Below are 27318 nucleotides of genomic sequence, written 5' to 3'. Positions count from 1 at the left end.
ATCTCTAAACATGAAGAACAACTTTAAGAACAACTTTTTTAAATATTGAGAGATCACTGAACGATTTATGACACAGCTGAAAGATGATGGAAATTATGATTGGAATGTATAATGAGCTAAAGATATGCAAACATACTGCTGCATTACATCACCTGGTAACAATAACATTTTACTGCAATTTAAAAACCCCAGTTTACATTGGGAAAATGTTAGGTTACATCAATGCAAAAAACATAAATGTACAGACCGTAACTCTTTAATATTTAAATCAACTTATGTACAAGAATACAGCTTTTGCAAATACAATATAGAACAATGACTGGAACAAAGCACATACAATAAATATAACAATGTTTTGATTTGCAAAAGACAATTAACCAGTTATTGTTGCCCATTTATTTTTTAAGCCTAGCATGTTTTCAAATTACTGATCTCAGTAACAGTTCTTTAAATTCAAAGCCACCATTCATTATTTTCTTCCCCATAACATTCAGTAACATCCATTTTAAGCCCACTTTTTGTGGTAGAGCGATATAAACCCCAAATAAAACCTCCAGGATCCAATAAACACTCCGGAATTATTTAGTACTCCACAACAGTGCACACTGTACACATGACTAACATATGCAACTGATCTGACAGCAGACAATGGTTTTGGCAAAACTAATGAAAGCAGCAGCTCTTGGGGGTCACAGGCCACAGGTGTCGTGTTGATTAGGCACCTAACAAAAGAAAGTGAAACCGAGAGAGACTATCAACACTTGTCCAGAGAAAAACCCACATTCTGTTGTAAAACATCTACTGTTGCATGTCTCAATGAACACGATCCATGCAGGGTCACTCACCTCATTGCCCCTTATTGCAGACCTGGATTGAGACAGTGGAGGCTCCCCCTCGTGGATGGCCTGCAGTTTAGTAATCAAGAACTTCATGTCTTTACCCTCCTTATGATGAAAAAGAACACATCAGAATCCTTCAACACACAGACCACAATGGTCCTTGCGAGACCACTACATACAGTAGATGAAAAAAACATGTATATTTATACACACGTTTTCTATTTGCTCCTGTAGCAAAGTCATTATTCTTTTTTGACCATCTAAAACATGGGCGTGAACGTAACTGACCATTCTGAAAAAAAAGGAATGAATTGTCATCAAGTACAACCATCAACGAAAGTTATATTATCCATGAAGACAACGGGAGGCAACCGGACATCAACTTAAACCTTAAACATTAACTGTACTGTTTTAAATGGCATACAGTGGGCAGAACAAGTATTTGATACACTGCTGATTTTGCAGGTTTTCCTACTTACAAAGCATGTTGAAGTCTGTAATTTTTTTATCATAGGTACTCTGCAACTGTGAGTGACAGAATCAAAAACAAAAATCCTGAAAATCACATTCTATGATTTTTAAGTAATTAATTAGCATTTTATTGCATGACATAAGTATTTGATACATCAGAAAAGTTAAAACTTAATTTGGTACAGAAAACTTTGTTTGCAATTACAGAGATCATACGTTTCCTGTAGTTCTTGACCAGGTTTGCACACACTGCAGCAGAGATCCATACAGACCTTCTCCAGATCCTTCAGGTTTCGGGGCTGTCGCTGGGCAATACGGACTTTCAACTCCCTCCAAAGATTTTCTATTGGGTTCAGGTCTGGAGACTGGCTAGGCCACTCCAGGACCTTGAGATGCTTCTTACAGAGCAACTCCTTAGTTGCCCTGGCTGTGTGTTGTCATGCTGTAAGACCCAGCCACGACCCATCTTCAATGCTCTTACTGAGGGAAGGAGGTTGTTGGCCAAGACCTCCCCTCAATACGGTGCAGTTGTCCTGTCCCCTTTGCAGAAAAGCATCCCCAAAGAATGATGTTTCCACCTCCATGCCTCACGGTTGGGATGATGTTCTTGGGGTTGTATTCATCCTTCTTCTTCCTCCAAACAAGGCGAGTGGAGTTTAGACAAAAAAGCTCTATTTTTGTCTCATTCGACCACTTGACCTTCTCCCATTCCTCCTCTGGATCATCCAGATGATCATTGGCAAACTTCAGAGTGGCCTGGATTTGCGCTGGCTTGAGCAGGGGGACCTTGCGTGCGCTGCAGGATTTTAATCCATGACGGCATAGTGTGTTACTGGTTTTCTTTGAGACTGTGGTCCCAGCTCTCTTCAGGTCATTGACCAGGTCCTGTCATGTAGTTCTGGGCTGATCCCTCACATTCCTCATGATCATTGATGCCCCACGAGGTGAGATCTTGCATGGAGCCCCAGACCGAGGGAGATTGACCGTCATCTTGAACTTCTTCCATTTTCTAATAATTGCGCCAACAGTTGCTGCCTTCTCACCAAGCTGCTTGCCTATTGTCCTGTAGCCCATCCCAGCCTTCTGCAGGTCTACAATTTTATCCCTGATGTCCTTACACAGCTCTCTGGTCTTGGCCATTGTGGAGAGGTTGGAGTCTGTTTGATTGAGTGTGTGGACAGGTGTCTTTTATATAGGTAACAAGTTCAAACATGTGCAGTTAAAGCTTCTTAAAGAAAAACTAACAGGTCTGTGAGAGCCGGAATTCTTACTGGTTGGTAGGTGTGCAACTACTTATGTCATGCAATAAAACGCAAATTAATTATTTAATAATCATACAATGTGATTTTCTGGATTTTTGTTTTAGATTCCATCTCTCACAGTTGAATTGTACCTATGATAACAATTACAGACCTCTACATGCTTTGTAAGTAGGAAAACCTGCAAAATCAGCAGTGTATCAAATACTTGTTCTCCCCACTGTATTTACAACAACAAATATTCAATTGTTTGTCACTGATGGAAGCCGACTCACAGAAAGACAAGTGACACCAGTAACAAAAAGAATGGATTTTCCACCACGTTGTTATACACCCAGTTGAGCCAGGCAAGCTTTGGGTTGACCTTTGTTAGCTCGTGGGCCCACTGTTCTCCTGAATGTAACATGACAGGGAGGTTCCTGAAAGGACCACAACCAGATGAGGGCTTGATCCTATAGGGGACCAGAGAGGAAGGTTAGAGGGGAGAGTGCTAACAACATCTGGTACACAACAATACCCTTCCCATGCTAAAGGGGCAATGGATTAATCTAGTTTTACATTAATCTTTTCACGTTGACCTTTGCAGTACAGTTCAAGAAACTGGTACTTTTGAAAAGATGGTGCCTTCTAAAAAGGTTACATGAAAATAGAAGATATTGTCAGTTTAAAATCCAAAATTGAACGATGGTAATGTACTTAGTCTTCTGTGTGGAGCATAATTGTGATACATGCTCAAAAGATAAATTCAAGGCTGCATACAGTGCTATCTAAAAGTATGTGAACCCCTTGTGCAATGAGCAATTTTTTTAGGGTTTGCCATCTTTATTTAATCTGTACCCCTTTTGTAACTGACATTCACTTAACAGGTTTATAGTTACCAATTCCATATGTTGATTTAGAGTATATCAAATGTGTAGTAGAAAAACTAAATTAAAAAGGAATCAGTGCAAGTGAACCCCAAGTCGCATTGGTTAAATCAATTGGGTGGGAAAATAATTGAGTATAAAATGAACCAATTAAGGAGGGATCTTTAGGAAAGAGTTTGAGTGTGACTCAGATGAATAGAGACAAGAAACATGGTGGGTTTGGTGTTACCCATACAGGTGAATGCAAAACACACCATGCCGACATTAAAGGAGATCTTAGAGGACTTCAGTTAGAGGGTTGTGAGAGCAAATCAGTCTGGGGAGGGCTATACAATGATCTCCAACAATGAGGAACATGATTTACAAATAAATTGACAGAAACTCGTCCTAGAAGTGGACACCCTTCCAAAATATCTGCAAGAGCCACAATAAATGTAATAAATCAGGTAAATGCCAACCCAAACATTTCATCGGGAGACCTGAAAACCTCCTTTGCTGCATCTCTATTGTGGATGCTTCAACAATAAGAACAACACTGAAACAGCATTCATGGGAGGGTTGCTAGGAAGACGTCTCTGCTGTCAAAACACCCCAAAAAGCATGTCTTAAACTTTGCCAGTAAACACATGCATAAGTTTCTGGAAGTCAATACCTTGGACAGATTAATATAACTTATCTTTTTGGTCACAATCAAAAAAACTATGTTTGGTGATAATCTAACACTACCTACCACCAAAAGTACCTTATCCCAACAGTCAAGCATGGTGGTGGGAATGTCAAGATGTGGGGCTGCTTTTCGTCCTCTGGACCTGGTTAACTGTACATCACCAAGGGTTAGGGTTACCTCAGAATCCATGAATTCTAAGGTAGACCAGGAGATTCTTAAACAGAACGCCAGGCTAAAACTGGGCCAACAATGGGTCTTTCAAAAAGACAACGATCCAAAGCATTCATGCAAATCTACCAAAGAATTGCTTAAAATATTATAATAATTATTTTGGATTGGCCAAGTTAAAGTCCAATCAAGATGCTGTGGCGGAACCTGAAGCAGGCAGTATATGCCAGACACCCTTCAAACCTCACTCATGCTGAGTGAAAAAATGTCAGAGACTACTTGTGGATACAGGGGTCAATTACTCCAGTTATTGCTGCTAATGGAGGTGACATAAGCTAATAAATAAAGGGGTTCACATACTTGCACACATGAAATCTGAGTTTTTGTATATAAATAAAATGAAAATGTAATAACAAATGTAATATATCACATGTTTTTGTGTCCTTTATTATACTAGGGCTTAGATAATTGACTATGAATTAATTTCAATATTTAAAAAAATCATGACCATCCCTGTAGGGTTCACATACTTTCAAGCAGCACTGTACATAAGTGGGTTTGCATGCATTGGAATAACTTAGTATATTTGCATGTGTGCGTTGAAGGCACCGGCTGTTTGTTTGACACACTCACGTCCATGCGGTGTAGATCACAAACGCGGTGGCACCAAGGAAAGAAGGGATGCATAGCAGAAAAATGAAGACAGTACTCATATGACTAGACCTCCACGGCTTCTTGGATGCCTGGCAGTTCATCAGCACACTGTTCTGAGGGAGGAGTATACCAGAATTAGAAGACTGTTCTGAGGGAGGAGTACACAAGCTATAGAAGACTGTTCTGAGGGAGGAGTACACAAGCTATAGAAGACTGTTCTGAGGGAGGAGTACACAAGCTATAGAAGACTGTTCTGAGGGAGGAGTACACAAGCTATAGAAGACTGTTCTGAGGGAGGAGTACACAAGCTATAGAAGACTGTTCTGAGGGAGGAGTACACCAGCTATAGAAGACTGTTCTGAGGGAGGAGTACACAAGCTATAGAAGACTGTTCTGAGGGAGGAGTACACAAGCTATAGAAGACTGTTCTGAGGGAGGAGTACACAAGCTATAGAAGACTGTTCTGAGGGAGGAGTACACAAGCTATAGAAGACTGTTCTGAGGGAGGAGTACACAAGCTATAGAAGACTGTTCTGAGGGAGGAGTACACAAGCTATAGAAAAGGCTAATCGGTCCAAGGCGGATGCTGCTCAAGTTGTGGGGCAATACAGTACATGGATAAAATACACCCTAAATAAATAGTTTTTAAATCAGGGGACAACTGACACTTGATCCAGCATCCCAGCTATACTAGAAGTTTCATCAGTTTGGCACCTTCTCTGGTTACAGCATAAATTGGAATGAGAGTTAAAAAATGCCTAACACTTGACCATTCTTGGTTAATACCTCTACCATTTAAGAATCTCCTTAAAGAAATACCCCTACCTACAAAGCTGTAATCCTCAAAATGTATAATTAATACAATTACTATCCACAGATTTCACCCTTGGGGACCCTTAGGTGGTTTTTCCCGTTTCTGATTTTGAGATTGCAGCAAAGGCACTTATTGTCCTAGGAGGAGTCCAGGGGCAATGTCAGAGGTTCGCTTCTGGTGACTTATATGACACAAGCAAGATGGTTTCTTTCTTATTTTTGTTTAACATGACAAATTAAGATAAATATTGAGAGTTGCATTTTGTGTTTTGTATGAGGCTTGTGGGTTTGACTTAATCCACTTGGTTGTAGTAGACAGTGATGGAAAACACCAAAACATAGGCTATTTTTTGGTTTACCAGCCACTATAGCAGGAATATTATCTATCCGCCACTTCGATTTTTAGCAGCCAAATTACACCATAAAACCCAAATAACAAATGAGCAAATGGCACAGTTCAATATTTAAGAATAAATGTACTCTGAGTAACATGAAATGTTGCTGCATTTCCCCCAAAAAATAGTTGAAGTCTTTTATATTCCAGATGAGACAAACATTTTTAGCTGCACCTTAGCGGGCTGGTGGTTACCGTGGTTACCGTTGTAACTATACTGTAGATATCTGATGTCATCACTAAACAATACAGCTTAAACTAAAACTAACGAACGAGTGAACGAGTAGCAATCATTTGAACAAAACAAGGTATATACCAAACAAACAATCATTTATGAGATTTCTGGATTAAATGAGTTTGTGCAGGTAAAGAACACAACTTTGCTACTAAACTTGAGCATGCTTGAAATAGAGACTGGTAATCCAGTTATTAAACTAAATTTCACAAATACAGTGAGGGAAAATATTTTTGATACCCTGCTGATTTTGTAGGTTTGCCCGCTGACAATGACATGATCAGTCTATAATTTTAATGGTAGGTTTATTTGAACAGTGAGAGAAAATCCAGGAAAAAAAAAAGAAACTTTTTTTTATAAATTGATTTGCATTTTAAAGAGTGGAATAATGATTCGACCCCTCTGCTATACATGATTTAGTACTTGGTGGCAAAACCCTTGTTGGAAATCACAGAGGTCAGACGTTTCTAGTAGTTGGCCACCAGGTTTGCATACATCTCAGGAGAAATTTTGTCCCACTCCTCTTTGCAGATCTTCTCCAAGTCATTAAGGTTTTCAATGCTGATGTTTGGCAACTCAAACCTTCACCTCCCTCCAGATTTTCTATGGGATTAAGGTCGGGAGACTGGCTAGGCAACTCCAGGACCTTAATGTGCTCATGTCCTGTCCCGTTAGCAGAAAAACACCCCCAAAGCATAATGTTTATACCTCCATGTTTGACGGTAGGGATGGTGTTCTTGGGGTCATAGGCAGCATTCCTATTCCTCCAAACACGGCAAGTTGAGTTGATGCCAAAGAGCTCGATTTTGGTCTCATCTGACCACAACACTTTCACCCATTTCTCCTCTGAATCATTCAGATGTTCATTGGCAATCTTCAGACAGGCCTGTATATGTGCTTTCTTGAGCAGGGGGACATTGCGGGTGCTGCAGGATTTCAGTCCTTCACGGCATAGTGTTACCAATTTTTTTTCTTGGTGACTATGGTCCCAGCTGCCTTGAGATCATTGACAAGATCCTCATGTGTAGTTCTGGGCTGATTCCTCACCATTCTCATGATCATTGCAACTCCACTAGGTGAGATCTTGAATGGAGCCCCAGACAGAGGGAGATTGACAGTCCTTTTGTGTTTCTTCCATTTGCGAATAATCGCACCAACTGTTGTCACCTTCTCACCAAGCTGCTTGGCAATGGTCTTGTAGCCCATTCCAGACTTGTGTAGGTCTACAATCTTGTACCTGACATCCTTGGACAGCTCTTTGGTTTTGGCAGTGGTGGAGAGTTTGGAATCTGATTGATTGCTTCTGTGGACAGGTGTCTTTTATACAACATTATTGTCATCTTCTCGCATAACTGTGGGTGGTAGGGATGGTGTAGCGGCCCCAGAGGCAGCCTCCTCCTTGAAAAGATTCAGAAATGGTTTCTGTCCGTACATGTTGCCTGTTTGTCGATTGGCGAGGGACTCATCATTCAGAAATGTTTTTTGTCCGTACAGGTTGCCTCTTCGTCGATTGGCGAGATACTGATCATTTTGTGCCAACAGGAAATAATTTTGTCATTATGGCTTACAGGCGTGCGTCACCCGTGCATTCGATATCCATTCCATTCCACCACACAAATACCCATTATCAGCCCCCCAGATTAAAACATCCTCCCAGCAACACACTTAATGAAACACAGAACTGCCCAAAAAAGATCTATAAAAACTGAACTTTGCTTCCATTTACACATCAATCAATCAACCAAATTTATTTATAAAGCCCTTTTTACAACAGCAGTTGTCACAAAGTGCTTTACAGAGACACCCGGCCTTAAACCCCAAGGAGCAAACAACAGTAGTGTTGAATTTCAGTGGCTAGGAAAAACTCCCTTAGAAGGCCAAATTTTTAGGAAGAAACCTAGAGAGGACCCAGGCTCAGAGGGGTGACCAGTCCTCTTCTGGCTGTGCCGGGTGAGATATTAAGAGTCCAATTGGAATAATTAATACATTTCTCTGGGCTAAATCCAGAGGCTATTTGATTTTAGACTAGGTCAGAAGTATAACCAGGTGGACAAGGACAGGGACAGCAACGGGCCCCCCAAACCAGGTAATCCGCAGGTGTGGACCAGGACCTCATCTCCTCCTAAAATGTTAAACTGGAGGAAACTGAGAAAAGTTAGAAGTGCATTCCTCATATCCCCCAGCACAATAATATAGCTGCGTAACACCTTGGAACTGAGACGGGGGGGTCCGGCGACACTGTGGCCCTACCCGGGGGAGGCCCCCGGTCAGGGCCCAACAGGCAGGAAATCAATCCACCCACATTGCCAGGCATCAACCAAAGGGACACCCACCAACCGCAACCCCCCTGAATGAGGGCCAAGTATTGCCAGCAGCTTACAGCCCAATTCCACAAGTGCGCAACAGAGAGTCAACAACAAGCCAGTGACTCTTCCCCCGAAAGGCATTGGAGGGAGGGAATCCCAGTGGCGACGAGAGCCCACCTGGCAAGACAGCAAGGGTGGACAGTATCAAGCCTACTGGTCACCTTCACGCCCCTTGGCCAGGCTACACCTAATTATAAACCGTGCTGTAGAGATGAGTTTTTAGTAGACACTTGAAAGTTTGCACTGAGTTTGCATTTCTAACCTTAATTGGCAGATCATTCCACAGTAGTGGAGCTCTATGAGAAAAGGCCCTGCCGGCAGTTGTTTGTTTAGAAATTCTAGGTACAATTAAAAGGCCTGCATCTTGCGATCGTAGGTTACATGTAGGTATGTATGGCTGGATCATTTCAGCAAGTTAAGTAGGAGCAAGTCCATATACTGATTTATAAATTAACAGTAAAACCTTAAAATCAGCCCTTACCCCAACAGGCAGCCAGTGTAACGACGCTAGGACAGGAGTAATGTGTTTTTTTTGTTCTAGTTAGGATTCTAGCAGCCGTGTGCAGCACTAATTGAAGTTTATTTATTAATTTGTCTGGAAAACCAGAGAGAAGAGCATTGCACTAATCTAATCCAGAAGTAACAAAAGCATGGATAAATTTTTCTGCATCAGTTTTTGATAGAACGTTTTTAATTTTTGATTAGTGAAGATGAAAATAAGCAACTCTTGAGACATATTTTATATGTTCATCAAAGGAGAGGTCAAGGTCAAGGGTAACACCTTGGTTTCTTACAGTTTTTTGGGATACAACCATGCAGCCGTCGAGGTTCACAGTGAGATCTGCTAACAATGCTCTTTGTTTTTTGGGTCCTAAAACGAGCATTTCTGTTTTCCTTGGGTTTAAGAGCAAGAAATTCTCTGTCATCCACTTCCTAATATCTGAAACGCATGCTTCCAAAGTAGCTAATTTAGGGGCTTCTCCATGCTTCATTGAAATATATAACTGTGTGTCATCAGCATAACAATGAAAATTTACGTTGTGATTTTGGATTACATCGCCCAGAGGGAGCATATATAGTGAGAACAATAATGGGCCCAGAACCGAGCCTTGAGGAACACCAAAGTATACCTTTGACTTGTCAGAGGATATGCCATCCACACTAACAAACTGATATCTTTCAGATAAATAAGATTTAAACCAGGCTACATGTCCACGCTATTTTTAGTGAGTTTGGTACACATCCAGAGGAAATGGAGCAATTTATTATGTTCAGCATTGGCTGACCTAGCATAGGAAATAGCTCCTTAAGTAATTTTGTTAGAATCTGGTCTAGCTGAGAGTTTGTGAGTTTAGAACTCATTACAAATTTAGTAAAATGTGTCGAGCGATACGGTATCAAAAAATTCAAGTGTCCCCATTGACACCTGGTCAGGGAGGTTCAGGAAATGTTTAGGACAAATGAGATTTTGAGGACCATAACTATTTAAGGAGGAGTCAGTTATTTGTTTTCTAATGGTGATGATCTTTTCATCAAAGTAGTTCATGTATTCATTACAACTAAAGTGAAGACCCACCTCACTTGCTAAGCTTCGCTTTTTTGTTAACTTTGCAACTGTATCAATTTTGAATTGTTTTTGTTCACCTCAATCAGGTTGAAGAAATAAGCTGATCGAGCAGACGTCAGTGATTTTCTGTATTGTAGTGTACTGTCTAACCAGGCTAGTCTAAATACTTCCAACTTGGTGGAGCGCCACTTTCGCTCCAATTTTCTGGAGGCTTGCTTAAGTGCTCTAGTATTGTGTGTGTACCAGGGAACAAGTTTCTTGTTGCGTATTTCTTTTGTTTTTAGTGGTGCAACTGTGTCTAATGTATTTCGCAGTATTGAGTTTAGATCCTCGATTTGATCGTTTACAGATTTATTTACTCTGTCGTTAATGAGCGAACTTGTAAGAATATCAAGGAATTTATTTGTATTCCGAGAATTTATAGTAGGGCTTTTGAAACTCATTGTTTGCGGAGCAAGTGGATTTCTTGTTTTTAACGGTAAATGTAATAAGACAGTGATCCGATAATCCAGGATTTTCGGGGGAAATTATTAGATCTACAATATCTATTTATTGTGACAGGACTAAATCTAAGGTGTGATTGTGGCAATGTGCTGGACACATATTTTGCCGTTAGTTATTAAGGTGTACATGGTTGTTTGACTGATCTCTTTTCGGGCGGTTACCACTGACACTGTGAACTAGTTGTACCGGTGGACCTGACCAGGGACCTGCTTTCACTCAGTACAGAAAACACCGGTGGAGTTCTGAACTGTGGCATACATTTCCTGTGTTAGGAATATTCCAGTCGATCTCTGTGTAATGGTCACACTGCTGGCGCTCAAAGCTTGAGCCTACCTGGGGCTACCTACCCCTTTCAGGTGGAACAACACCAACAGCTTGATGATCTGCACGGTAGGGAGTAAAGGACAAAACAACACACCTAGCCTGTGGTGAGAAATGACAGAGTGAGACATAAACCACTCGCTTTCAAATTGAATGAAGTATGTGACTTTGGGCTGATGGAAGAAAATATGACAAAAGATTTACCAGGTCAGGGTTTGTCCATAAATAAGCTCAAGCACATTCCAGGCAATATCAAACACCGGCTTTCTCTTTCTTCTCAGCACTCGTTGAGAAAACATTCTAAAATAAACAGATCATTTTGTTATCTGAACATAGCAGGTTTGACATATAGGCAGGTGACAAATTATATAAACAAAATGTAATAAATTAGTGTAGGTACATAACAAATGCTTCCATTTTTGTGTAATGCATGATACAATTAACATCCTCTCAAACTCTGTGGTATGTATAAAAATACTGAGCAGGCCCAGTTGATCTTGATTTTGCCTCCAGATGGCAAGAGGGAAGGATCTAAGTGACTTTGAAAGAGGGTTCAATAATGGGGCACGGGGGGCAAGAGGTTCAGACAAAAACACTGCTCATCTGGCTACTGTTTCAATAGGAAGGTAAATCTGCATTTAGATGTATTGGAAAGACATCAGGTAATAGGGAAAGCACACAATTGTTGATCAACTCTTTCACAGATGACTGAGAATGTTAATACAGGATGTGATCAGACTGTGTCAGCAAGAAAAAGCTGGTCAAGAACTAAACAGCAAATCATTACTAACTTATTCTGAGTGATGACCTTTATCCTGTCATGAAACATTTCTATCCTGTTGGATGTGGTCTCTTCTAGGATGACGATGCCCCCCATCCACAGGACACGAGGGGTCACTGAATGGTTTGATTTATATGAAAATTATGTGAATATAATGCTATGGTTTTCGCAGTTACCAGAACTCAACCCAATTGAACACCTATGGGAGATTTTGGACCGACGTGGTAGACTGCGCTCTTCACACAGATATTATGGCTCCAAAATGATGTCACAATGAAATATAATGTACATGACAATACAGTCATTTATGACAACAAATGCAAAAGTAACAGAAATAAAATCATACAAACATATCAATAAGAAAATACATATTGGTTACTGTTTAGAAGTCTGACTGATGAAGGTATTGGCCTGAATGGGCAGTCTGCATTAAAGTACTGCTAATCTGGAGCAGTGCAGATGTGGCATTGCAGCCCAGGTTAGTGTCATAGCCGCGGCATGCCAACAGTGTCCAGGTGTCTTGGAAAATGTGCCTTGCAAATTGGTTAAGCACTGTCTAGGTTTTGTGAGAGGGACGCAAACAGTAGTTTCTTAAAGATAATAGGGGCCATTAACAAAGATTTTTAATACTAGCATTAATGACTAGAACACATCTGCAGGGAATGTTTTAAGTTGATGTTTCAAATAATATTTTCTGTGAGTGCCTGAGATGTCCCCCATTTAAACTATTGTGCTGCTCCCACTGTCTGTTTGCATTGACGTGTAGTCTCCTCATACAGGTCTTAGACACTCGTAGTTCTTTCTCCCAACCAAACCTGCTCATTTTCAATGCGGACTAGCTAATACTATTTTGGCCTCGTTAGAAATGGGAAGTGTAAGAGACAAGTCCTGCCATTGTTTAAAAGTAAGTAAATGTTAGAGGCATGATTCTTTTTTTAAATGAACAAAACAATTTGAAGAGTAAATTGAAAAAAGTAGGACTAGTCGGTAAAAATTTACTTGAAGTGTAGTGTTATAACATGGTCGTGACTCTGTCATAACCATGCCATAACATTATGTCAGTTGACATATCATGTTCACAACACTATGACACATATTTAGATATATTATGACATATATCGCGTTATTTAATATTGCGTTATTTCTTTGATCATGTTATGATACTACACTTCAAGTAAAGCTTACTGACTAGCACAACCGAAAGCAAGTGTAACCATTGTGAGTTCCAAAGCTGGCTCAGTTGGTCATTCACTCAGACAATAAGTAAAGCCAGTTCATGTGGAGCTCCAGAGGCACTTACTGCTTACAGTGGATATCAGAAGTCTGACGATTCATCTCAGATATATTTCGCCTTTAGTGAAAGAATAGTTATCAAAAATAGTTATTTTCGCCTTTACGACCAACAATATTCATAGTTAATTTCTCTGAGAGAAATGTTATAAGGCAATTAAGGATTGGAGGCTGTTTTGAGAAGAGTAAAATGAAAATAAATGTGTCATTACATCTGAGAGCACAGCTCCAAAGCTGGCTAAGCAGGTTCCTTATTTAGTTCCAAAGAAACAGCACAGAGAGAATGAAAGACAAACAGCTAGATTTTTTTTCTTTCTGTTTTTCTTTTAAAAACTCTTAATGTTCTGTAACGGGGATGAGGATTGTGGCTAAATAGCAATTTTAAAGTCTTGCCATAGATTTTATAACAGATTTCAATAAACTGTAACTTGGTCACTCAGGAAAAATAAGCAACTCCAGTGTAGATTTACTCTTATGTTGCTGCATAGCTTCCTGCTGAAGGTGAATTCACATACAAGTGTCTGGTGTAAAGAGGGTTTTCTCTATGATTTGCCTGTGCTTGGCATCTCAACCATAATGAAAATGGAAATAGTGGAATTTGGGCCAACACAAACAAATCTAAGAAACACAGGTCCAGAGGGCAGTATAACATTTCAAGAAATTCAGCAAAAACACACCTCCAAAGAAATACTCCAAACACTGTGTAGAGTACAGTGAATATGAAATCCATGAGGAGGAAACGATACAACTCCTGACCAACAATGGTCTCCCAACACTGTCAAGACAGGCAGAGACATCAAGGCCAAATGTTAAATCATGACAACTGCAGTGGGAACTCATTAACATCATCTGGAAGTATCAGAAATAGTCTAATATTTCATGAAACATCTAAAATGATTTTATTTGTATTTCCATGAATGGTCATACATTCTTGCACAATTCCTAGCTAGATGCCAAGCTGGATCCAAGGTGATCCTAAACCTAAAACTTCCCATAACCCTTACATAACACTTAATAGAGCCCAGAATAGGATGAGGTAAAGAGAAATGTCAATGCAAATTTTAAAATAAATACCCAGCTTTGGAATTTTTTTATGAGAATATGGGATTTGGTTTATGTCTGACTGACAACATTGTGACCAGAGGTGTTTAAAGTCTCTTACCTGTGGGCCATGACCCTCTGATTGAACTGCAACTTTCCCCAACCAATGGTAGCACAGAACTCCAAGAATGCTCACCTTTAGCAGTAAGTTCCTTTTTGAAGCAAATATTGGATTAGAAAAAAAAGGGTTAAGTTCATTAGACACTAATCATATGTAAATAATTTTAAAACAACAAACTAATAAGACATTCAATTTTAGTTTCTGTTGCAAAACAAGTAATTAATCTTAACATTATTACTTTTCCATTGTGTGCTTTAATGAACATGACCGTACAGTGTAACTTTGATTGTGGCCTAATCTATAGCTGACAGACAACATACATATGAATATGTAGATCAGTCATGAAACAACAGTTTGCATGACATAACTAGGACAGATCTCTAATGCGTATATGGGTTTGCATCTTTCGAAATTCAGAAGAGGTGGGAGGATTCGATCCATTGACCTGTTGGTCATTTTGAAAGAAAGGGTGGAGCTTTTCGTGCCACTTCCAATCAGATCGAACACATATGGAACCAGAACTTCACTGACCATCTAACCAATTACACTAGACTTCAGTTCTGGATAAACTAATTTAAATGTGGTCAGATACACAAGCCACAAATGCACACCTTCTGTTAACCAGATAGCCTTGCATTGTGAAACCAGTGTTAGAATCCTGCTTACAGATTAGCCCAATGATTTCATGGAGGCTGATGAGATTGGCCAGCAGTATCTAGGTTTAAGTATTGTTGCTTTGCCTCGTCGCCCTTGTGACAGCTTAGGTGTCTGTGAGCTCAATTGAGATAGAAGGTTTTACTGTATAAAGCGTTCCTTCCGGAGCACTAGGTTTCCGACATGAACTTCCTGTTTAATCAAAGTGCACAAAGAACCAGAAAAGATGTGCTTTGTAGGACACCTATCTGCTTATCAACTGTCCAGGGTTCATTGGTTAGTTGTTGCAATGAAGCAGGTTCTTAACAACAAATTGGAAATCCCACAACTGAGAAGAAAATAATGATGGTATGTTGTGAAAGTTAACCAATTCTATGGTTATAACTTAAGTGGGAAACATCTTAACATTTCATTGTGCTGATGGCAACAGCAACAAAGAATGCTAGCTATGGTTGTAACTTGACATTCCTCAATTGACTGGTCACTTAACCCCTTCAGATGAAGCAAATAAAAAACTAAAATGACCTTGTGCACAGTTCACAATAACAGACACTTCTTGGGCTATCTTAATGTAGAGATAACTGCGACTCAGCTGGTGGATTTCATGAAAATGTCTCTGAAGAGGGATCCATTTGAACCTCCTCAGTATGTTGTCTGTACATGTCCTTGTATTTGTTTTGTCAGTCTGAATTACAGGGACATTACTTTTTTTTTTTTTGCAGTCTACATTATATCAAATCCTTTGCTTTTAGTTGTATATAAACAGCTGTTTGCTAATAAAACAAAATTGCTTCAGATTCCTAGTGCATTTCTTTTCCCTTCATAATGGATTGTGACCTTACCTTCTGGTATGATTTTCTTTTAACCAACTTAATTTGATAGACAACTAGGGTTGCGCAATGTCTATTTTCACAAAAATGCAATGTTTTCTACTGACCTGAAGATGGCAACATAGAGACGTACACTGGGCAACCTGTAGTTCTCAAACCACGACAGAAGGTTGAAGAGGCCTGGGAGAAACAGGTTACCACAGGACACCACCGAAGGCAGAGTCAGCAGATAAGCCTCACTTGCCCAACTGTCCTCAGGCTTCTTGTTCTGAAGAAAGAAAAATAAATGTACTGTATTACAAGGAGAAGGGGAAGTGTTGCAACAGGCTACAGTAGAGATCAGTCAGGTTTCATTTACTCTCTATGTATGTTTACAACTTTACAGATATGACAGCCGGGTTGCTTACAACAACCAGGGAGAATTGAACCAACAATTAAAATACATAATATTTATGTACTCACAAAAAACTATGGGAGCTTGCTGTAGGACAAACAAATCTAACTAGGCCATAGACACATTGCAGTGCATACAGAAATCATGCAATTTCTAGAACAAGCAAGGCTCTCCAGCTCATAACAGGAACTCATTTCATGTCTCCATATTTTGTACATCTCTACAGCCTGGTATCCACATCTGTTTGAACTATGGCACAAACAGACCTGGATGCCAAACACTAATATTGGGATAGTTGCGTCCCATTCAGACTGGCCCCAAAGACATCTCCTAGCACTATATTGTGGGTAACATGTCACAAATGTAGCTTTTCTCTGGTATGTACAATACAACTGCCTCGGCTGACTCCAAGTCTGTTTCTCAACAAAACGTCTTCCTGCTTGAATATCAGAGATAAGCAAGAAAAAAAAGATGTGGCAATATGTTAAAGCAGACGGCCCTGTTCCAATATGCAGTTGTAAGGCATTGCACCCTATTTGACGAGCTGTGCAACGTGGAAACTGCAGGATCAGCGGTGTGACCGTTGGAATGCGTTCACTCTGCTTGGCGACGGCTCATCAGTCTTTCTGAGAAAGGCCACTAATAACGACCTACACCCAGTGACCTAAAACACCTACTGTGTCAGCCGGAACCTTCCCTCTACGCGTCGTTTCACGGCGACCTCACCACAGCGGCTGTGGCGGACAATTGGACGCGCCAGCGAGTTACAGCTATTCCTGGCTCAGCAATGTGAAACGGATGTGAAAGTTCAGTCCCAGCGAGTTCTGCGTAGGCCTCTGTGGTGAGTTCCCCTTCTCTTATGCCACATGCATACACACTAACACACTCACCAGGTGCAGGTACTCAGCAAAGACGTGGATGCCAAAGGCAAAGAAGAACGTGCTCCCCAAACATGCGCTCCATGCCAGTGGGTACACAGCTATCCCAGTTAGTCTCCACCGACTGGCCCCATTTCCCCTTTTGCAGTTCACCGCCAACAACAGCTCCTGGCAAGGACAAAGAGACAGTATTTGTTTATGTAGATGGATAGTACACAACCCCAAATTGAAACCACACTGATCTATAACGGTGACAAATTTAGCGAGACAGCTCATTTTAATCTGTCATCAAATATAGAGTGGGTGAAATAACGCTCAAAGAAAACTCATCACATAGTTGTTGATAACTGAGAATTATTTTCATGGCGTTTTGTGGCCTACAGAAGCGTAACGGTCTTGTTATGGGTCAGCTGCTCTCCCCTTCTTTTATGTCGTGTCTGTGTTTGTCTGTGTTGTCTGTTCTGGAGGGACTAACTAGTCTACTGATAAATGCTCATCATAGTTTTAGAATGAAACATTTGGTACACTAATGAACATGACATTGGTTTGCAGTACCTTGAGCTGAGTGCTGATGTTCTCCGACTGAATCCTGACAGAGGTCTTCTTGCTAACTTTGAAATCCCAGGAGCAGAATATCTTACTCGCCAAGTTTCCATGTGAACTGAGTACTTGGACACTTCTCCCAAAGGACTTGGACAAGCTGATACAAAAACATGAATAAAAACACAATGGAATCTCCAATAAGAGACCAGCAACATCAAAATAACACCTCAACGATTCGTCACGCCGACTCTGTTTGCTCTTGTCATACTGAACAATTACAGAGGTCCCACATCGATATATATGGGACATCCAAAATACAGCAGCACAAATAAAATAACGGTATCAGAAATTGACAATCTGACCAATTAAATCAACCTGTAGACGAGGGCGATGCTAGTGATGAAAAAGGCTATGACAGTGGAGAAGGAGTAGGCTAAGGGGATGTTGTAGGCTATCATCTGGGTCTCACTGGCGCTCCCACAGGCCGAATGGGGGGTTGCGTCCTCACTGCGGACTTTCGCTGCGGGTCCACAACTGTTGATTGTGGAGTTGGTGTAATATCCATAAAACATCACAGAGTCAGAGAGGAAACCCTGAGAGGGAGGGAAGGGGGGGTGCGGTGTCACAAAAAGACAAAACAACGTGAGCAGACCGACCTTTTGGATTGATATGGCGGGTACTTTGCATTGTATAGGTGCACTGTTTTGTGAGAACAGCAGTGGTTTTACTGGGGCAGGCTTGTCTTACTCTCCACCTTACTCTATACAGCCTTAGCAACGCACTGCGCAGAGACGCCGGGTCACGTCAGAATTTAGAACTGAACCGACCATCCTACCGTGCCGGTGAGAAGCTCCAGCCCTGAAAATCTGGAAGGGGTATTTTTCAGGGGAGGGTAGATGGCCTGGGGCAAGACCAGGAAGAGCCCATTGATGAGGGAGAGGAAGATGTTGAAGAACAGAAGGGTCCTGAGGAAGAGGAAGTAGAAGAGCACACTGGTGCCGAAGCGGCCGCCAATCCTCTTCAGCTGCACTCGCCCGAAGCGCAGAGAACTGAAGAAGGAGAGAATGGTGAAAAAGCTGTGACGCGAAGCCTGCAAAAAGAGATAAACGGCAAGGAACGGACATACGGAGAAAGAGAAAAAGACAAATGTTCAGTGACTTTCAAACCTAACAACTGTGTAATGATTAACATGAGGTTATGAATATTGTCTTGTGGAGGGATTCTGGTGGAAAGATGGAATGGGTAGAATTTGACATGGCCCAGAAAGTATAATTATTCGTAGCAGTAGAACATATTTTAGGGTTTTTATCATTTTCTATTTTGACAAATTAATATAGGGTGGTAATTAAACTGGAACAGTAAAATAAGAGTACGGGAGAAGTTAGGCCAAGAGTTTCCTTTTGTGGGGGAGGTGATTTCATGTAAATTACAAATGGCAATGAAATTCAAGCCTCAGAAGTTTTTGAATGAGAGATGTACTATTACCAACTTGTGCTTTTTATGCAAGAGGCGTATTAATTAATACTCACTCGCTTGATTTTCCTCCAGTACGGAACCTCACTGCTCAAGGACTGTCCAACTTTGTCACTGAATGCAAGTTTCCTAAAGAGAGATTTTCACTGTAAAAAGTGTTGTTGAAGACTCAGCAATGATTATAAGGGCTTAAGAAAATTTGGTGTCACTCATTTATGTCAAATATCTAATAGACTCTTGAAACAATGATAATCAATGTATTCTGACAATGACACAAACCTTAGTTCAGACTTCTCAGACAGACTAAGAGGCGTGGAACGCAGTATACGAAAACGGCCAGCGGTCGACAATTTCTGTAGATTGTTGATTAGCTCCTTTGTCTTGGTCTCTGTAAGCCACACAGAAAGCTAAAATGATTGTTTGCCAAAATTTCAAACGTGCTTTTTAAACTTAAATGCAGACTTTGGGCCGGGAGAGACAACAATCAATGCTTTGCTGTTGCCAAACTAGACACTGCCAACCAAACCATTAAAGCTTTTTAACTCCAATTAAAAAGCTTTTTAAATCCAATTAACTTCAATCTCCATGCATTCTTTAATTTTATTTTCACTTAACGCTGAACAAATCCCTGTGTTTAGGACCTCCTTTGGACATTGAAAGGCTCAGTCTGACTGTGTGGACATCAGGAAATGCATTTAAAGATGTTTGACACAGACCTGAACGGCTCCCTTACCCAGACCAACAGTCACTGGGCTGTTATAATAAAATTAGGGCATCATACAATTGTCAAAACATTACATGAGAGAGGTGAACACTCCAGAAGTGTTTTTTCAAACCCTAACAGAAACATGGCATTATCATAATTTGACAGTGTCAATCCGATAGTGTACAAATAAACAGTACATACAGATATTTCATGAAAGTCAAGTATAACACAGAAGTTGTTCAATGACTGCCAGTGGAGACAGAGAAATAGGGAATTTTCATTCTACTGAGAGGTTGAATAACAGAGAGATCTCAAACAGCAGTAGAAAATGATTTACGACTACATTTAAATGTAAATGTTAGTCACTCAGCAAAAGCTCTTACAGGGAGCAACTTACATCAGTGTGTGCAAACGTTGGCTCCCTTGGGAATCGAACCCTCAAGCCTAGCATTGCAAGTGTCATGCTCTACCAACCAAGCTACACAGGAACAAATGCCAGTGACAACGACCCCACAATGTCCCTGTAAGTAAAATCTAGGATAAGGAGGCGAAGTGGGTTGGGGAATAGCACTGACCTTCTTCACTGACATCCTCATTGCGATGGACAATGGGTCTGGTGGAGAGGGAGGAGCCTGGGGTCTGGCGACGGTACCTACTCAGTTGAGAATTATGCACAGTACAACGGGAGACTTTTTCAAGACGACTCTGCCATCCTGTGTAACGAGACAGCTGGTTGAGAGAGACCTTTTCTCGGAGTAAGATCACTCATGGACTAGAATCTTACAGGACCTGAACCATGTTTTCCATCTTCGGGCATTTTATGCTGATCTGTTGTTTTTTCTAAATGCATCCGCCATTTTTTACTTAGATGACACTATGACCAGGGATGTAGTTTTTACTTCAGACTAGGCCCTAGATGAGGATACACTAGAGAGGCAGAGGAGACACTTGAGAGGAGGAAACTAGAGAGGAAGAAACGAGGAGACACTAGAAACAAGGATGAGGAGACACTTGAGAGGCAGAAAAGGCATTATCCTGGCAAGAATCTGTTAATGCGTTAAGCCACTAAACACTCAAACCGTCATTATAGGACTAAGAACAAATCTTTCTGATGGTTGTTTGGATGTGAAAAGGAAGCCCTGACTATAGCCAAACTATAGTTAGCAATAATCACCAGTGTTCTCTTAAGCTCAAAGCACTGGTTTGGCCTGACAGAAGCAAATTTGATTTATGTTTATGTTATACAGATAGAGTTTTTTAGCATAATTTGACTTCAGTCAACCCTATAGTGTAGAAATAAACAGTACATATAATTTTCTTTATGAAAGTCAAATTTGACTGTCCTGAGCATTTAACACCTGAGCTGTTTAACACTGACTGCCAATGGAGACACAGAAATGGGGAATATTCATTCTACTGGTGGGTTGAATATCGGCGGCTTCTCTTCAAACAGCAGTAGAAAAAGATCTATGACTGGTTTTAACGTAAATGTTAATCATTCAGCAAAAGGCGTTACTGGTTTGGCCTTACAGAAACAGATACGATTTATGTTTATCTGGAAATATTTGGACACTGACATAATTTTCCTAATTCTGGCTCTGTACACCACCAAAATGGATTTGAAATGAAACAATTGAGATGCAATTGAAGTGCAGACATTCAGCTTTAATTCAAGTGGTTGAACAAAAATATTGTATGAAACATTTGGGATTTGCAACAATTTTCATACACAGCCCCCTTATTTCAGGGGCTCAAATGTAATTGGACAAGTTAACACAATCATAAATAAAATGTTCATTTTTAATACTTCGTAGAGAATCCTTTACAGGCAATTACTGTAATCACTGGGTTTCCTCCTTAGTGATGCTTTGCCAGGCCTTTACTACAGCTGTCTTCAGTTGTTGTTTGTTTGTGGGTCTTTCTGCCTTAAGTTTTGTTTTCAGCAAGTGAAATGCATGCTCAATCGGATTGAGATCAGGTGATTGAGCCAACCATTGCAGAATATTCCACTTGCTTGCCTTAAAAAAAATTCTGGGTTGTTTTTGTAGTATGTTTTGGGTCTCTGTCAATCTGTAAAGTGAAACACCATCCAATCAACTTCGCTGAAATTGGCTGAATCTGAGCAGACAATATATCCCTATACCCTTCAGAATTAATCTGTCTGCTTCTGTGTTTTGTCACATCATCATTAAACACTAGTGACCCAGTGCCTTTGGAAGTTATACACGCCCATGCCATCACACTGCCTCCACTGTGTTTTATAGATGATTGCTTCGGATCATGAGCCGTTCCAAGGCTTCTCAAATACTTTTTTTGTTCTAGCATTCTGGTACAGGTTGATCTTAGTTTCATCTGTCCAATGAATACTGTTCCAGAACTGGGCTGGATATTTTAGATGCCTTTCTATTCTTGAGGCTTATGAATGGTTTGCACCTTGTGATGAACCCTCTGTATTGGCTCTCATTAAGTCTTCTCTTTATGGTAGACTTGGATAATGATATGCCTACATCCTGGAGAGTGTTCTTCACTTGGCTGGATGTTGTGGAGGGGTTGTTCTTTACCATGAAAAGCAGAGGCATTGCTAGGATCACAATACCTTCGGGGCTTAGACCCCCACCCCCAGTGCATTATTCTTTTCTCAGAATGTACCAAACTGTTGATCTGGCCATTCCAAATGTTCCTGCTATCTCTCTAATGGAGGTTTTTTTAAGCTAAAGGATGGCCTGTTTCAGTTGCATTGAGAGCTCCTTTGACCGCATGTTGTGGGTTCAAAGCAATGGCTGCCAAATGCGAATGCCACATCTGGAATCAACTCCAGATCTTTTACCTGCTTAATTGATGAAGAAATAGCCCACAACTGTCCATGAAACAGCTTTTGAGTCAATTGTCCAATTAGTTTTGGTTCCTTGAAAAAGAGGGGGCTACATATTAAAGAGCTGTAATTCCTAAACCCTCCCTCCAATTTGGATGTGAATACCCATAAATTAAAGATGAAAGACTGCACTTTAAGCCCATATAATTTCACTGTAACTTGAATATATATTGGTAAACAGACAAAATAACAAAACTGACAGTGTCCAATTATTTCCAGATCTAAAAGTATAAAAGTGTTTAGCAATGTACTACAAAGACTCTTCTTGGCCAGAATAACAACAGGCGATAAGATTTCATGGATTATTTTCATACTTGCTATGATCGGAATGGGATCAGAGGGAATGGCGAAAGATGTTACATATTTTGGCAATTATCATATGACAATATACATAAGGAAGAGAGGTTGCCTAGTAAGGTGATATTGTCCTGCACACAAATGGCACTATGATTTGGTTTGTCCTATCCCTGAGGGGGGGGGGACCACTTAACCACAGGAGTTTAATAGTAAAATTACAAGGCTCCAACTTCAGTGTGCTTTTGAAGCTTTTGAAAAGCTCAGTGCATACACAGCCCCACACAAAATGACATGAGAATGACGGTATTAAAATTCTAACAAAAAACACTGTTTTACTAATACTGGTAATGCACAATCTATTTAAATTTTCCAACATGGAAGTTTTGTTAATTGCATACTGTGCTCATATAAGTACCCATCATATAAGTGCCAATGCTTCTTCAGTTGACTGAATGACGTGAAACCCTCTCCCCTTGCCTTGCAAGACTAATGACAGCTCAGTTCCCCTTTTTGCATTACACCCTTTTCTAATACTCTTTCCACATGATCAAAACCCCTAATTAATCACTCCATGAATCCACCCCAAAAAACTTTGGCCTGGGCCTTGTTTAATACAGAAAGAAATTATAAGTACATATTTTTTGGACAAAGTCCAGTAAGTACTTTATCTCCCAATTTCAAGCTATTTTCTTCCATTTGGTGTGTAATAATCAGAACTGTGTGGTCTCCCCTTAACAAACAGGGACGTGACTCACCGATGCTGCGACTGGGCATGGAAGACAAGACCTTCAGGGTGGTGGCAGACCAGCGGTTCCTGACCAGAAGTCTCGTCTGCACGGACTCACTGTTCTGCAAACCCCTCTCATCAGCCTGTTCTCTGACATCACTCGTCTGGTCATCCAGGAAATCTGTGGAGAAAACCCCCAAAAAATTATATATCAAAATAATATATAAAATGCATCGATCATCTTTCTTCTAAAAAGATGATCTCGGCCTCGGAGAGGCCTTTTGATGTTGGCATGATGCGTTACTACAGACCCATATGGTTAAGACCAAACCAGACCAAGTTACTCATCTTTATGGACTGCTGGACCCTTCCAAGTTACACTCTAATGATTAAATCATTTACACTCATTTTGGTACACTCATTTTACTTACTATTTTACTGTACTCACAATTTCCACATAAATAGTTTTTATTTTTGTTTATTTTAATTGCATAAATCTTTTCAAAATATTTCTGTTTTGTGTGATTTATTACATTGGGTGACCTTTATCAATGAATGTGGCTAGAATTTATCTCAGATATCCATGTGTCCAAATATGCAAAAAAAAGTTTAAAATACAATTTAAAAAAAGAGACTACTTTACGGTTATTTACTCACTTACATTATCACTGTATGAGTCCCAATCAGAAGCTCTGGGCAAAAGTACACTAAAGACATTATGGTGCAATTTGAGATGCATTTAAGAAGTACCTTTACATTCTTTTACTAGGAGCTCGATTCCCTGGGTATCAGGACTGCCAATCCCACCCTCTGGAGCAGATTCTGTCCTGTGCTGTATCATCAAATGGTCCTGTGCTGTGTCATCACTCCCGAGACCTCTGGGGCACGTAAAAAATGGGACAGAAAAGGGTCACACGGCGTAGACGACTATGGCACACAGTCATGCGATCACCGATGGCTGGACGAATGCAAGAACCATTGGACGAAGGGATGCAGGAAATGTGTAAAACCTTCACTAAGCATGGACACACAACTCACAACTGTGTGATTCTTTGTTTTATCTAGGTAGAGCACATTAAATACGAATCCTGAATCAAGTTGAAATGAAAGAGTATCCAAACTGTCATGGTTTCAAATCCTGATAAGGAAACATTTGAATGGGATGTTTATACCGTGGCCTGTAACTTGCTCTGGATAAGAGCGTCTTCTAAATGACTAAACAGTCAATTGAAAACGGTAAACCTAATCCACAGCAAGGCATTTTTGTCTCTGATAATAGTCACATTATATACATCCAGACCGATGACAGTATGGAAAGGGGGGGAAACATTGAAACGTGAAAACATAATGTAGCAGTTCCTAGAATATGCAGCCATTCACAGAAAGAAAAACTAAAGTATAACTCTTATAATAAACAGAGAGAAAGAGACTGAAAAACAACTCACCCTAACTCAGAATCCACTATAGGGTTCAGGTTGAAACTCACACTGTATGCCATTTTCCTGGTCTTCAGCGCTTTCCCAAACCTGTGTCATATATTTAGTTACCTTTTCCCATCACATGGACACACCAGGATATCAGCAAGGAAAATTCCCAGAATAGGTAGTGATTTCAGTCATCTACCTATAGCTCCTTTTCAACTGTGTTGGGTTGGAGGGCTTCCAAGCATGGTGCTCCAAGGAGTCAGGTGCTCCAGTGAGTGAGTTGTCTTCTTCTGACCAACAAACACTACCAAACCAAAACAGAAAGAACAAACTTTGTCAGAAGTAAGGTTTCACAATAAAAAAACTAATTTGCATTACTTCCTGAGGAAGCCTCAGAAGAACACTGTCCCCAAACATCCTTATCACTATCTTAACAAACTGTTACTGTTGATAATATCAATATATTTTTCTCCTTCTAGACTAGGCAAAAAACTAATTCTGGGAGACCCTTTACTGATAAATGTAGAGTATTTTCCTTCCCACACCCTTTCCCATGCACAACCGCAAACCATCAAACAGAAATACTGCATGTTTTCCACTGAGCTGGGGGGAAATTATTCTAAGACATACGGCAGCTATTTTAGATTTAGTCATAGTTTTAGTGATGAAAATGCTTTTAGTTACAATCCCACTAGTCTTTTTGAGCGCTCTTAGTTTTATTCTACTTTTAGCCAAAGAATATTGATGTCATTTTAATCAGATTGCAGTCATGTATTTCAGTCACATTTTCTAACCTACATTTTTAAAACTAGGCTAATACGGTTACTAAACATTTGAGCGAGCCCCTAGGCAGATATTTTGGCTTGGACTCTGTAGGTACTTATGACATCAACACAGTGTGCAAGTGTCCTGTGAGTGAGGTAGCCCAGGAGCAGTTATTTTTCAGGCTCTTAAAGCAAAAGGGCTCTGCAGACAGACCCATTCAGAACAACCCCAAATCCTACAGGAAACATTGGAGCTGGCATTGTGACGACCTGGAGCCTCAGCAGCGGGAACAGTTGTGGCATTTTTCACCCTGAGTGAGTGAAAGGTGGGTCGGATACACTTACTGCAGCATGAGATTGACATTGGTGCCCAAAAACCCATCCCATCCCCATAGCATCCTCACCACTGAGCAGGACTGGATTGACTGAATGGGCTGCGATGCATTTTGTCTTCCACATGCATTGAAACTGTTCAACTTGTACAACACTGTGCAGTATAGGAAGAGGAACTGGTCAAACCCCAATATGCAGATTGTTTGCGGTATTTAGAGAATTTTGGGGAGAAGATATTTTGGCTTGATCAGTGAACATTTGTAATTAATCTACAGTAAGACTGAAGATCAGGAAGTTAAAACACTTGGCATCTGATTACTTTTGCCAACCTATTCATGGAGCATGACAGGCATTAGGATCACAGTACATCTGAACTTGTGTCATGACATGGTTAGAATCACACTACTCCATGCTGAATGATCATATCTGTTGTGATACTTTCAAACCTGTCTTTACAGAGTGTAGTGATATATTGATTGAAAATCGTTACTGGTTTTACATGTGACAACTATGTACATTTATTAACATAATGTCTGTCCAAGCAGGTGCTTTTCAGTAGTTCACGGCATATTTACAGTAAAGCTAATGTGATAAAAAAAAAAACATATTTCAATAGGAACACTTCTAATTGCTTGTGAAATTCACGTCCAGTCCAAATTTTGTGTGGAAAAATATTGATTTTGTGTAATTTATAGATAGTATCAGCAGGCGTGGCTTATTATGATACATGCTAAAAACCAATTAAAATAAACACTTAAAAACTAGATGATATGTTTGCTTTGAATGATTGTCCGTCTGCACACTACCGCCCCGAGGAATTGTTTTACTCACCTTTTTTACCACTGTATACCTGGTTGAATTGTAGATTAAGTGGGTCCGATTCGCCAATTTTTTTCCTCCTACGGCCTTCAAATGACAGGTGTTTAACTTAAAGCCATCATGTTGGATTACTTTTATGCTTAATCAATTCGGAATATCTGGCGTGTTAGTATACATGGAGGGGAGGGGTGAGCACGCAGAGATAGGCAGACATTCCCCCCGGACAATGTTCTCCACGAATGATAAT

The 27318-nt window shown here is 40.3% G+C and overlaps 1 protein-coding gene across 2 annotated transcripts; it reads right to left on the bottom strand.

Moving 5' to 3' along the window:
• Window positions 1–246: 246 nt before the first annotated feature.
• Window positions 247–27318, bottom strand: LOC105013046 (transmembrane channel-like protein 6). 2 transcript variants are annotated; one of them, XM_020051193.2, is made up of 21 exons: window positions 27084–27313; window positions 25177–25459; window positions 24482–24609; window positions 23760–23912; window positions 20411–20548; window positions 19409–19517; window positions 19186–19258; window positions 18492–18746; window positions 18032–18249; window positions 17669–17813; window positions 17126–17281; window positions 15949–16109; window positions 14358–14448; window positions 13873–13970; window positions 11329–11424; window positions 11151–11226; window positions 4904–5037; window positions 2845–3021; window positions 1053–1131; window positions 846–944; window positions 247–722 (listed from the first exon to the last, which is right to left on the bottom strand). In XM_020051193.2, exons 2-21 carry the CDS (start codon window positions 25227–25229, stop codon window positions 690–692), a joined length of 2472 nt encoding a protein of 823 aa, XP_019906752.2. In that variant the 5' UTR covers window positions 25230–25459; window positions 27084–27313; the 3' UTR covers window positions 247–689. The 2 variants fall into 2 exon arrangements, 1 of the variants encoding a protein (XP_019906752.2); XR_004576440.1 differs by lacking the exons at window positions 247–722; window positions 846–944; window positions 1053–1131 and having other exon boundaries at window positions 2916–3021; window positions 4904–5032; window positions 27084–27318.

The sequence above is a fragment of the Esox lucius genome, chromosome 11 (assembly GCF_011004845.1).
Source record: "Esox lucius isolate fEsoLuc1 chromosome 11, fEsoLuc1.pri, whole genome shotgun sequence".
Classification (NCBI taxonomy): domain Eukaryota; kingdom Metazoa; phylum Chordata; class Actinopteri; order Esociformes; family Esocidae; genus Esox; species Esox lucius.
Note: the sequence above shows the minus strand (reverse complement) of the source record. Positions and strands in the feature narration are given on the sequence as shown.

What these genes read in the sequence shown, in the direction of transcription:
- LOC105013046 (XM_020051193.2), bottom strand. Translation starts at nt 25,229, where the DNA reads ATGGCATACAGTGTGAGTTTCAACCTGAACCCTATAGTGGATTCTGAG. An exon ending in GTGATCTACACCGCATGGAC is followed by an intron (nt 3,022 to 4,903) that starts GTGAGTGTGTCA and finishes GGTCCCCTATAG; the next exon opens with GATCAAGCCCTCATCTGGTT. An exon ending in CTGCAATAAGGGGCAATGAG is followed by an intron (nt 723 to 845) that starts GTGAGTGACCCT and finishes TTCTTTTGTTAG; the next exon opens with GTGCCTAATCAACACGACAC.